Source organism: Neoarius graeffei, chromosome 8, assembly GCF_027579695.1.
Source record: "Neoarius graeffei isolate fNeoGra1 chromosome 8, fNeoGra1.pri, whole genome shotgun sequence".
Taxonomy (NCBI): domain Eukaryota; kingdom Metazoa; phylum Chordata; class Actinopteri; order Siluriformes; family Ariidae; genus Neoarius; species Neoarius graeffei.
The window spans coordinates 50,046,086-50,060,147 of NC_083576.1; the positions used below are offsets into that span (position 1 = coordinate 50,046,086).

General features: G+C 44.3%; 1 protein-coding gene across 5 annotated transcripts in view; it reads left to right on the forward strand.

The window, feature by feature from the left end:
- mcf2a (MCF.2 cell line derived transforming sequence a) overlaps positions 1-14,062 on the forward strand; it is a 92,129-nt gene that overhangs the window by 16,526 nt on the left and 61,541 nt on the right. For all 5 annotated transcript variants that reach the window (XM_060927780.1, XM_060927779.1, XM_060927781.1 and 2 more), the window contains 5 exons: positions 446-560; positions 2,415-2,505; positions 10,065-10,184; positions 10,307-10,423; positions 10,515-10,664. In XM_060927780.1, coding sequence (XP_060783763.1) covers positions 446-560; positions 2,415-2,505; positions 10,065-10,184; positions 10,307-10,423; positions 10,515-10,664 — 593 coding nt within the window. The remainder of the gene's footprint in view (positions 1-445; positions 561-2,414; positions 2,506-10,064; positions 10,185-10,306; positions 10,424-10,514; positions 10,665-14,062) is intronic.

Consider the following 14,062-nt stretch of genomic DNA (forward strand, 5'->3'; position numbering starts at 1 on the left):
AGAGAGATGTCCATCGGAAGGAGAGGAAGAGGTAATCCAAAACGATGTCTACAAGACTGTCAAGGAAGATATGAAAGCTGCTGGAGTGATGGAGGAAATGGCAACTGACAAAGTATTGGAGGGCATGGATTAGCACCGGCGACCCCATACCATGTGGGAAATAGCCTGAAGATGATGTCAATTAGCCTATCAGAAATGTCTAATGCCAAAACATCATCATGTGGAATGCTCCAAGCTGTTTAAAGTCACAGTCAACTTGGTGTATGTAAGAGGGAGGATCCTAACTGATCTAAAACAGGAAAAGTTTCCTCAATTTTACTGTCAGACATGGAGAAAAAAAAAAGTTTGTGTATCTTTTTCTAAACTGTATGTACTGTAAACTTCTGGTTGCAACTGTATTTGCGTGTGTCAAGGACATCCTAACACTGTGATCTGGTCTCTTCAGGGGGCCGTGGCGAAGATTCTAGTGTCATCATTACTCTGCCAGAATGCTCAGATTTCAGTGATATCCCGGAGGAAGCGCTGGCTAAAGTCCTCACGTATCTCACATTGATTCCACGGTACGTGATACTGATTTATCTTTTCTTCCTGCTTTCCTTCTCTCTCACTGCAATGCAGCACAGCAACGCTCGTTTATATATTCTGTCCACATTAAATCATTGCAAACTGCCGTTTCTCAGTTCTATAGCTATTTCAGTAATCTTAACTTCACTATGTAACCATATGCTTCAACCTTATTTCATTTTCATTTCATTTATTTATAAGGACAACAGGCATTAATCAACATGTCTGTAAATGTGCCAGTGTTAGCCAGCAGGCTAATTTTCAACTGTAGTCCTTTAGCAAGATGTTTTGATCACCAGTGAGTAGTTCCTTGAAGCCAAATTAAAAATAAACAAGTGTTGCCAGGCAAAACAAACCTTGCCCGGCAGCACTTATTTTATACCTATATGTTGATCATGGTAATATTTCTCAATCATCAGCTGTCAGGTTATAGTCCTGTGAAAATCCATGACCTTGAGTTTGGCATGTCAGTCATTCAAGGTCAAAGGTCATGGTGCCAAATGACAGCCCGTATGGCACTTCCTATAAATTGATAACGGTAAACATCTGTCTACCATCAACTATTTTCAAGTTACAGCCCTCTGAAAATCCGTGACCTTGAGTTTGACCTTTCAAGGTCAAAGATCATGGTGCCAAATGAAAGGCCATATGGGAGTTCCTATATGCTCATAATAGTAAACATCTGTCTATCGACAACTGTTTTTTTTTTAGACTTAGACGACATTTATTGTCATTCAGTATGCAACAAGTGTACACCGAACGAAATCTTGTTGCAATCTGGCTCAGCACAGAATTAAATATGAAGTAAATTAAATTATGCAGCAGCAAAAATATTATAAAGTGACCTGTAGAATTAGGAATGTTCAAGTTATAAATAGAAGTTTAGAGTTTGGGTTTGGAGTTCAGCAGTCTGGTGACCTGGGGGAAAAAAGCTGTTACAGAACCTGGTGGTCCTGCACCGAATGCTGCGGAACCTCTTTCTTTTTGAGCTATAATGGAAAAATGTTATTTTGACCGAAAGGTTGACCTTTCCGGTGACCTTGACCCGATTACCCCTAAAATTTAATCAGGTAATCTACGGACCATTGTTCACCTACCCTGAAAATTTGAAGTCAATCGGTGCAACCGTCTAGACGAAACAAACCGCACGGATTACAATACCTCGCCACGGTTGCTCCGTCGCGGGCGAGGTAATAATTAAAATAAAAAAACAACAACACACGAAACAGAACACGAGAATATTACAGGACACTATAAAAAGACAGCAACAACACTAAGACTAAACACCAAACCATACTGGCTGACACAAAACCATACATACTGTATACAGTATTCTTTACAAGCATTTCCCAGTTTGCAAGCTTTTACACTACCGTTCAAAAGTTTGGGGTCACTTTGAAATGTCCTTATTTTTGAAAGAAAAGCACTGTTCTTTTCAATGAAGATCACTTTAAACTAATCAGAAATCCACTCTATACATTGCTAATGTGCTAAATGACTATTCTAGCTGCAAATGTGTGGTTTTTGGTGCAATATCTCCATAGGTGTATAGAGGCCCATTTCCAGCAACTCTCACTCCAGTGTTCTAATGGTACAATGTGTTTGCTCATTGCCTCAGAAGGCTAATGGATGATTAGAAAACCCTTGTACAATCATGTTAGCACAGCTGAAAACAGTTGAGCTCTTTAGAGAAGCTATAAAACTGACCTTCCTTTGAGCAGATTGAGTTTCTGGAGCATCACATTTGTGGGGTCTGGGTGACCTCAAACTTTTGAACGGTAGTGTAAACATTAACTCTTAAGGTTCTATATTGCTCTCACCTACTTCATTGCAACTGCTGATGTTTTCAGAGCACGACAACCCGGAGTAAAGTTTATCATTATTTTGGACCGAAGATTGGATACCTGGAATTCCATCAAAACAGCACTTGCAAGGATTGCGGTGAGAGATTATGACTTCCTGATTATGATTACAAAATCAGTATCCTACTTCTGTTCCCAACATACATATGCATGTTAGTGGTGAAATGTTTGTATTTTAATGTATTCAATGTACAGAGCTGATCAAAAGTTTGGACACGCCTTATTATTCAATGTTTTTTCTTTATTTTTATTAATTAAGACACTTCATGTCTTAAAGTAATGACGGATGTCATTTCTCTTTACTTAGTTGAGCGGTTCTTGATATGATCTGGATTACTACAGTTACGGAGTCGGGCTATTTACTATATTGTTTTTATTTACTATTTGAGCTCAAATGTGTTAAGAACGCAAGAAATTGCTCTAACTTTTGACGAGGCACCTGTTAATTGAAAAGCATTCCAGGTGACTACCTTATGAAGTTGGTTAAGATAATGCCAATAGTGTGCAAAGCATCAAGGTGAACTGTGGCTACTTTGAAGAATCTAAAATATGAAATGTTTAATTTTTTTCCACACTTTTTGTTTACCACACAATTCCATATATGTCATTTCATAGTTTTGATGTCTTCAGCATTGTTCTACAATGTAGAAAATGGTCAAAATACAGAAAAACCTATGGATAAGTAGGGGTGTCCAAACTTTTGACTGGTACTGTACATATTTAATATCATTATTGGAGTTGCACACTGAGGCCAATAATAACTCTGTATTTGTTCATGGTGCCGAATTGGATGAAGTTTCTTTTGGCTGCATTGCACATTACTGGCGGAAGGGCAGGTGAAGTTTAGAAGTACTGAACTACGTTTTACTTAAATTTGTCACTCTTTTCAGCAGGTTATAATTAGCTGTTAGAAACGGGCCGATCATTATTGGTGTTTTATCATATTGAGTATGTGAGAACTGGTGGATTACCTGGTAAACAGGTGTATACAATTTTTAAAATAGTTTAAAAACATTTTATACTTTCATTAGACCCTATTGCATGCTAATGGCCTGACAGAGGACGAGCCTGATTGTGAGTGAAAGGCAGAATGACCGAGAGTACTGGTGGAGAAGAGAAAATGACAGACTGTAAGAGTGATGAATACACTGACAAAGATTGATGGGGACATTGACGGTGGGACTGATGGAGAAGCTGAAGGACAGGCTGAAAGAGAGGCTGGCAGAGAGACTGATGGGGAGACTGAAGGACAAGCTGACAGACAGACAGACAAAGACTGATGGTGAGACTGACAGAGAAACTGACAGACTATTTAAAGAAAGACTGATGGAAGGAATGACAGACAACTGAAAGAGAAACTGACAGAGAATCTGACAGAGACTGATGGAGGAGTTGCCAGAGAGACTGACAGACTGACACAGAGACTGAGAGACAGACACAAAGACTGACACAATGACTGAGAGAGACTGACCCAGAGATTGAGAGACCAAGAGATTGACAGAGACTGCAAGGGCAACTGACACAGAGACTGAGAAAAAGGCTGGCACAAAGACTGAGAGAGACAAAGAGACTCAGAGAGACTGAAACAGAGACTGCGAAAGAGGCTGACGGACTGAGACTGGCACAGAGAAGACTGCAAGAGCAGCTGACACAGAGACTGACATAGACTGAAATAGAGACTAAGAAAGAGGCTGACAGAGACTGAGCAACCCAGAGAGACTGATGCAGAGACTGAGAGAGACTCAGAGACTGAGAGAGACCCAGAGAGAGACAGACAGACAAAGAGACTGGGAGAGATTGACACAGAGAAGACTGCAAGAGCGGCTGACACAGAGAAGCTGATACGGAGACTGAGAACGAGGCTGGCACAGAGACTGGGAGAGGCACAGAGAAACACTGGCACAGAGAGACACTGATACAGAGTGAGACATTGGCACAGACAGGCAATGAGAGACACTGGCACTGAGAGAAGCCAACACTGGGAGACAGAGAGAGAGAGACACCAACACTGGGAGACAGAGAGAGAGAGACGCCGACACTGGGAGACAGAGAGACAGACCGACACTGGGAGACAGAGAGACAGACCGACACTGGGAGACAGAGAGAGAGACCGACACTGGGAGACAGAGAGAGAGACCGACACTGGGAGACAGAGAGAGAGAGACCGACACTGGGAGACAGAGAGAGAGAGACCGACACTGGGAGACAGAGAAAGAGACCGACACTGGGAGACAGAGAGAGAGAGACCGACACTGGGAGACAGAGAAAGAGACCGACACTGGGAGACAGAGAGAGAGACCGACACTGGGAGACAGAGAGAGAGAGACCGACACTGGGAGACAGAGAGAGAGAGAGACCGGCACTGGGAGACAGAGAGAGAGAGAGACCGGCACTGGGAGACAGAGAGAGAGAGACCGGCACTGGGAGACAGAGAGAGAGAGACCGGCACTGGGAGACAGAGAGAGAGAGACCGGCACTGGGAGACAGAGAGAGAGAGACCGGCACTGGGAGACAGAGAGAGAGAGAGACCGGCACTGGGAGACAGAGAGAGAGAGACCGGCACTGGGAGACAGAGAGAGAGAGAGAGACCGGCACTGGGAGACAGAGAGAGAGAGACCGGCACTGGGAGACAGAGAGAGAGAGACCGGCACTGGGAGACAGAGAGAGAGAGACCGGCACTGGGAGACAGAGAGAGAGAGACCGGCACTGGGAGACAGAGAGAGAGAGACCGGCACTGGGAGACAGAGAGAGAGAGACCGGCACTGGGAGACAGAGAGAGAGAGACCGGCACTGGGAGACAGAGAGAGAGAGACCGGCACTGGGAGACAGAGAGAGAGAGAGACCGGCACTGGGAGACAGAGAGAGAGAGACCGGCACTGGGAGACAGAGAGAGAGAGACCGGCACTGGGAGACAGAGAGAGAGAGACCGGCACTGGGAGACAGAGAGAGAGAGACCGGCACTGGGAGACAGAGAGAGAGAGACCGGCACTGGGAGACAGAGAGAGAGAGACCGGCACTGGGAGACAGAGAGAGAGAGACCGGCACTGGGAGACAGAGAGAGAGAGAGACCGGCACTGGGAGACAGAGAGAGAGAGACCGGCACTGGGAGACAGAGAGAGAGAGAGACCGGCACTGGGAGACAGAGAGAGAGAGACCGGCACTGGGAGACAGAGAGAGAGAGACCGGCACTGGGAGACAGAGAGAGAGAGAGACCGGCACTGGGAGACAGAGAGACAGAGAGACCGGCACTGGGAGACAGAGAGACAGAGAGACCGGCACTGGGAGACAGAGAGACAGAGAGACCGGCACTGGGAGACAGAGAGACAGAGAGACCGGCACTGGGAGACAGAGAGACAGAGAGACCGGCACTGGGAGACAGAGAGACCGAGAGACCGGCACTGGGAGACAGAGAGACCGAGAGACCGGCACTGGGAGACAGAGAGACCGAGAGACCGGCACTGGGAGACAGAGAGACCGAGAGACCGGCACTGGGAGACAGAGAGACAGAGAGACCGGCACTGGGAGACAGAGAGACAGAGAGACCGGCACTGGGAGACAGAGAGACAGAGAGACCGGCACTGGGAGACAGAGAGACAGAGAGACCGGCACTGGGAGACAGAGAGACAGAGAGACCGGCACTGGGAGACAGAGAGACAGAGAGACCGGCACTGGGAGACAGAGAGACCGAGAGACCGGCACTGGGAGACAGAGAGACCGAGAGACCGGCACTGGGAGACAGAGAGACAGAGAGACCGGCACAGAGAGACAGAGAGACCGGCACTGAGAGACAGAGAGACCGGCACTGGGAGACAGAGAGACCGAGAGACCGGCACTGGGAGACAGAGAGACCGGCACTGGGAGACAGAGAGAGAGAGACCGGCACTGGGAGACAGAGAGAGAGAGACCGGCACTGGGAGACAGAGAGAGAGAGACCGGCACTGGGAGACAGAGAGAGAGAGACCGGCACTGGGAGACAGAGAGAGAGAGAGACCGGCACTGGGAGACAGAGAGAGAGAGACCGGCACTGGGAGACAGAGAGAGAGAGACCGGCACTGGGAGACAGAGAGAGAGAGACCGGCACTGGGAGACAGAGAGAGAGAGAGACCGGCACTGGGAGACAGAGAGACAGAGAGACCGGCACTGGGAGACAGAGAGACCGAGAGACCGGCACTGGGAGACAGAGAGACCGACCGACCGACACTGGGAGACAGAGAGACCGACCGACCGACACTGGGAGACAGAGAGACCGACCGACCGACACTGGGAGACAGAGAGACCGACCGACCGACACTGGGAGACAGAGAGACCGACCGACCGACACTGGGAGACAGAGAGACCGACCGACCGACACTGGGAGACAGAGAGACCGACCGACCGACACTGGGAGACAGAGAGACCGACCGACCGACACTGGGAGACAGAGAGAGAGACCGACCGACACTGGGAGACAGAGAGAGAGACCGACCGACACTGGGAGACAGAGAGAGAGACCGACCGACACTGGGAGACAGAGAGAGAGACCGACCGACACTGGGAGACAGAGAGAGAGACCGACCGACACTGGGAGACAGAGAGAGAGACCGACCGACACTGGGAGACAGAGAGAGAGACCGACCGACACTGGGAGACAGAGAGAGAGACCGACCGACACTGGGAGACAGAGAGAGAGACCGACCGACACTGGGAGACAGAGAGAGAGACCGACCGACACTGGGAGACAGAGAGAGAGACCGACACTGGGAGACAGAGAGAGAGACCGACACTGGGAGACAGAGAGAGAGACCGACACTGGGAGACGACTGCAAGAGTAGTTGACAGAGACTGAGAAAGAGGCTGACATGAAGACAGAGAGAGATTGACACAGAGACTGTACATCATAGTTAGAGGACTAGTTATACCTAATTAGGCAGTAATGTCATATTGTGTGCTGAAGTTAGAATATTTTCGGAAGTCATGCACAGATTGCAGCATGTTGCCATGTGCTCCACATTTTTTTTTAAATCTAAGAACTTAAGCAAGGGATTTCAGCTCTTGCTTGGTGCAATGGAGCAAACCTTAAAAAAAAAAAGTGCTGAGTGAGGCTTGCATGTGATTGGCCACCTCCTGCACGCAGAGATACCTGAGTTTAGGCAGCATGCACTACGTGCAGGTTATACATGATGAGTTTGTGCTGTGGAGAGAGAGAGAGAGAGAGAGAGAGACTGAGAGACTGCAGGTAGTTCTGCAGCCACAAGAGTACTGCATCATGCACGCAGTGACAGGAGAGGACGAGCTGATTTAAAGGATTATCTGTACGTTTTAAACTGCTGTGATCATAAGTGCTCCTTGTTCCTTCTACAGAGTCCTGCACGGATATAAAGAGGATACTGCAATGGTAACACTCCGGCGTTTAAAGGGTTAGAGTGGATTTAGCTTATTCATGCCACTGCTGATGTTATTTGGTGTTTTACATGAGACTTTAAAGAAAGCCCTGCTTTGTATTGAGATTGATGTACGATCCTTGAAACACATTTCCATGAACAACTTCTAACGTTAGCAAAGTTAATCGAGCTTGTCTGTCTCGTAAGTGTTCAGCATTGTTATTCACGTTGGGTCGGATTTGTTTTGTGGAGAGAATCCTGCACAGATTTACACTTCGTGGTTGGTAATAATCAGCTGATCACCAGCTTCTTGTCCTTTTCTCAAACACAATATGGATGGACTTCATCTCTGCAGCAGTTTGCACCCAGTTACTGAATCAATAACAGCAGCACTGAGCAACATCAGCACAACTAACTGGGGACAAAGTAAAGGTCTTCTTTTTTTTTTTCATTAACACACAATCTGAAATACCTTTTGTGCTAATGATGTAGCAGAGGAAGAAGTAAATACTTTCGACAGCACCCTCTAGAATTATTGGCACCCATGATGAAATTCTGATATATAACCTTGTATTAATCCTTTATGATTAAATGGGAAATGAAGGCGTTACAGCAGCAGCTAGAATATACCGTGTGAAGTGATAGTAAATACGAATATGATGGTATTAATGACAATATGACAAATACAAAATGCAATAAGTGACATTTAGAGTTCAAACATCCAAGGACATGTATAGTTTTATTCACGTGTCTTTTGTTCCTCAAATACAAACGGGTCAAAAATGACAAACACAAATGGGAAGGAAATAATTTGCTTGCAGTAACTCGTTTCCTAATAATCTGTGAATTCAGAATTGTATTTGTTGAAATTGGACTAATTCAAGAGCAGGTTGTTTGTTTTTCTATATTGACGTAAGCTGGCTTGCTAACTCAGTAACGCTTAGCTCATGTTAGCTGTCACTAGGCGTAGTTTGGATGTTAACGTAGTGGATCATCCATGGATAATATTTAAAATATCATACCTTGACAAACCATCTGAGAGTATTTACTGAAGTGATAGTCAAAACGTACAATCTGAGATCATCATTGTGAGAGCTTCCTTTCCCTAACCTGCTAAAATCTGACTTTTTTTTTTTTAAAGCTAGCTTACTCATCATCATGCTGACTGACCTATTATAGCTATTCCATCAAAAACAATGAAGACCAAATAAAAAAAAAAAGTCCATGCTCTCATTGGCAAAATGAACCATTCTTGATATTTTTCCCCCAGAATGCAACACGATAACTTCACATGGCATAAAATTAAATATTGTGGATTCCTATAGAATTGTAACATGATTACGATTCACAATCAGGAATGAAATTGCACCCATTTTGATTTTCCTTTATTAGTGCAGTTATTTGTCAATAATGTGGAATTTGTGCCTGGCAGCACTTATTTTCTACTTATATGTTGATCATGGTAATATTTCTCAATCATCAGCTGTTGGGTTATAGTCCGATGAAAATCCATGACCTTGAGTTTGACATTTCAAAGTCATTCAAGGTCAAAGGTCATGACAGCAACTGAAAGCATGTCTGGAACTTCTTATATGTTGATAATGGTAAACATCTGGCTATCATTAACCATTTTAAAGTTATAGTCCTTTGAAAACCCATGACCTTGAGTTTGATCTTTTAGGGTCACTCAAGGTCAAAGATCATGATGCCAAATGAAAGGCCATATGGGAGTTCCTATATGCTCATAATAGTAAACATCTGTCTGTCGGCAACCGCTTTTGAGTTATAATGGAAAATGTTATTTTGATGTTGACCTTGATCCCCCCTGACCTTTAACCCCCAATCGCTATGGAGACTGTCCAAGCTACCCCATCATGCAGCCTATGGTTGGAAGCAGAATTGAAAGATGCATGTTTTGGTTTGAAATCAAAACGATGAAATTGAAGGTTATTGTAAAAAAAAAAAAAAAAACGATTTTGACCTTTCCGGTGACCTTAACCTGGTTACTTCCAAAATTTAATTAGGTAATCTATGGACCAGTGCCACCTACTCTGCAAATTTGAAGTCAATCAGTGCAACTGTCTAGACGCTAGATTATTAAGACAGACACGCAAACAAACAAACCGCACTGATTACAATACCTCACCCTGCTTACTCCGTCGCAGGTGAGGTAATAAGAGCTGCCCTCTCTGTAACTGTGGTAAAGAAGATTTCTCCTCAGGTTGGATTTGGTGGTTGGATGTGCTTCATGATGCTGTTTTTTTTTTCTGTCCTCTAGGAATCTTTTCCAGGAAACCTTCACTTGGTACTAGTTCTGAGACCAACCAGTTTCTTCCAGCGCACATTCACAGACCTTGTCTTCCGCTTCAGCCAAGAGGATTTTATGCTCAAGTTACCCGTAAGACCATCTACACTTATTCTATGCTCCTGGAGAGCCACAGCACTACACAGTATACCATAATTACCCCGTCCCTGTATTAATAGACTGTGTGTGTGTGTGTGTGTGTGTGTGTATATCAGGTTGTAATGCTGAGCTCGGTTACTGACTTACTGCGCTACATTGATGAGAATCAACTAACTTCGGATTTTGGAGGCACTCTGGACTACTGCCATAGCGACTGGATCTTCCTCAGAACTGTACTGCGCTGCCACTCATACCACCTCCACATACAGATAACGGATTACATCAATGGTGATGTTAATGATGAGGCGTCTTTTCTTTTTGCAGGCTATAGAGAGTTTCGCAGTGACTGTGAAGGACATTGCTCAGATGCTACAGGCCTTTGGCACGGAGTTGGCCGAGATGGAATTATCACAGGAGAGCAACGCCATCGAGTTGCTGCTGCTGTCACACACTGAGAAGTACAGGAGACTGAAGGTACTGCTGAAAGTCAAACGTGAGTGAGAGTGTAGTGTGAAAAATCCAGGGGCGTAGCTAGGATTTTTCAAAGGGGGGGTCACACACTGACTGGCAGCCTGAGTACATACCTGCAGGTTTGTAAATGAAAAAATACATTGAATACATTTGAGAAAATAACGCAGTCTTTGCATCATTCTTTCATCTCGTTGCGAGCTGTTGAGATGTCGGACAATGATTAAGCCAAATCAGCTTTATCAGGTGTTCTGATAAACTGTCCTACACGTCAATGCGTCCTACAAAGCCCCACTGCACATGCGCAGAGCACAAAACGTCATTTCCTGGCATTTGAACAGATTTTTGTCCTACATCAGCTGTGCTATAAACGGTGCAGATTAACGGCGTGCATTCAATCTTTACTACTTAATCTAACCACGGGCGATTGCTCCAAGACAACGAGGGAGGCTCAGCCTCCTCTAAAAATGATGAACATCGTGTAGGATGAATTGCGCTAGGCTTATGTTATAGCCGACCTTATAACATTGCTATTTCAGATCCAGAATCATAGAAATATATGTGCTCAACCCAACTACAGTGCGAAATCATTCCCTTATAACTTTAATGTGCGCGTGAGTTTTTCCCCCTCATGACAGCGCGATGCAGCCCAGCCTCAGTACACTTCAATGGCATTTGGGAGCTCTGCGCTTTTCAATCTCAAAATGCAAGACAATTATTGGACAAATACTGCGAAAACGCCCGCCCACGGAGTCTCACGGACTCCCAGCCTCAGTGGACTTCAATGGCATTTGGGAGCTCTGCGCTTTTCAATCTCAAAATGCAAGACAATTATTGGACAAATACTGCGAAAACGCCCGCCCACGGAGTCTCACGGACTCCCAGCCTCAGTGGACTTCAATGGCATTTGGGAGCTATGCGCGTTTCAATCTCAAAATGCGAGACGGTTATTGGACAAATACTGCGAAAACGCCCGCCCACCGGACTCCCAGCCTCACAGTGGGAGGGACATGGCAGTTTCCGCGAGGAGACTGGTGATTGGTGAAAGCGGCCGGATATTTTCTTTGATTGACAGCTCGTTTCAAATATAGACAGGCAGCGGTGAATTTCAGTTCAGTCCCATGCGGATTCGCAAGTGCTGTGGTGTATTGTAAGAGATCAGCTTACATTTCGATTTCATTCATTACATACGGTTTCTACCAGCTTTTTTAGTTTGTATATATTTTCATTGTAAATAAAGTGTAAATATAGTGTTGTCAAGTTTGCTATCTTAGTTCCAGAAATTTAGTTTATTTGAGTGACTGAACTTGAACTTGAAGGGGCTAGTCAGCTAGCAAGAAAGCTGCGCACGGAGGCCAAGCATTGCTGATTTAATTTTGGCGAAGCCATTTGCCAGTCTTCCTTTCGAGGAAAAAATTAAAATTAAAGAGCAGGGTAGACCAACGCCTCAAATTGACTTAGTGAAAAAGGTAGGGAATAATACTCGTTCTTTTCAGCTCTCCTGGTATGAGAAAGTGAATTGGCTAACAGCAAGTGACCCACATCAACAACAGTAAATAGGCTACTTTAGTAATATGTCATGGATGGACCAAAAATATAGAATCTATTTAAAATGTTTATGCTGAGTATATTATATTGGAATATATATTTTTCTGGATATGAATTAAACACAGCTACAATTTGGAAAACATTTTTAAACAAAAACACAGCCGAGAACATTTCACACTACAGACCTGGATTAAAAGTGAAGGGTTATCAAAATTGTCAGTAAAACATTTCTCAGTCAAAATAAGTAAAATATAGGGAAAGTGTCATTGAATGAAATGTGTGGCACCCAGCTCTACTGCTGAGGTTCCTGACAAAGAGCTGCTTTCAATAATGATCAATTTTTAGACAACATGCCACAATTTTAAAATATAAAATGTTAAAATATACCCCCTCAACACCACCATCATGTATATTGGACAGTAGGCTAATGGGCCAAAAGAACCTGTTATTTCACAGTTTGTGACGCTGCCAACAATCAGCCAGATCAGAGGCAAGAGTATGGGCAAAATTGATGTGTTTTAAAATCTGGAAATATTGTAACCGACCAGCCTCCCCTGTTTGAAAGACTACCAGCCGCCACTGAATCTAACATAATGCTGATTTCTAACCGTTGCGTGAGTCTTGCAATACATCTGAAATATCTCCCCTTCATGATCTTCCACCAAAGCGCTTCAACTTCTGACCTATCTGATCAAACGTAAAGATAACTTGAAAGAGAACAAGTTATATTACTTCATTTATTTGAGGCAACGAGTTTCCACCTTTTTTCAAGTAAGCTTAACTTATTCTTTTTTACAGTGAGTGTAGTATATTCTGGTGGGGTCATTTGAATTGTCAAAACTTCCTACATTCATATGTTAATGTAAAGGCATATTCTGATGGTCATTGAGTTGTCAGAAAGTCCTGCATTCATATATTAAAGTAAAAGAATATTCTGACGAGGTCGTTTGAACTGTCAGAACGTCCTACACTCCTATTTTAATGTAGAAGCATATGTCAGAACACCCTACATTCATATAGTAAAAACATATTCCGATGGTCAATTGAATAGTCAGAACGTCCTACTTACTGTAGAAGTGTATTCTGACGTGATCATATGAGTTGTCAGAACGTCCTGCGGCGTCATTTGAATTGTAAGAACGTCCTACACTCATATTTTAATGTAGAAGCATATTCTGAAGGGGTCTTTTGAATTGTCAGAACATCCTACATTCATTTATTAATGTAGAAGCATATTCTGATGGGGTCATATGAGTTGTGAGAACGTCCTGCGGCGTCATTTGAATTGTAATAACGTCCTACACTCATTTTAATACAGCAAATGGTACTTGTGAATAGTGACAAAAAAACCCTATTAATTCTACATATTCTGACAGGGTCAATTGAAGAGTCAGAGCATCCTAGATTCATATGAATGTAAAAGCATGTTCTGATGGAGTCGTTTGAATTGTCAGAACGTCCTACATTCATATGAATTCTGACAGGGTTGGTGGACGTTGTATCAATGTAGAAGCATGTTCTTTGCAGAGGGAAAAACCGCGAACTATGACTAAAAGTTAAAGTTGAATCACACTGTAGGATTTCCTGCAATGTAGGACTGCTTGACAGACATGTCTGACATCCCCTCCTACCGTAGGACGCTTCGCAGATGTAGGACCGTTTATCAGAACAGCGCCAGTGTATGGATAGCGGCTCGACATCTTACCCGAGTCAACCGATGCAGAGCTCTCCATTCTTGTTGTCTTACTGCTCATCGGCCAAAATGTTTCTAAGTAAAAGGCGTCATGGATGACGAATGGCAAAGATGTCAACGATCTTGTCAATGTTGATCGCTCTGCCATAGTATATGTTCATCA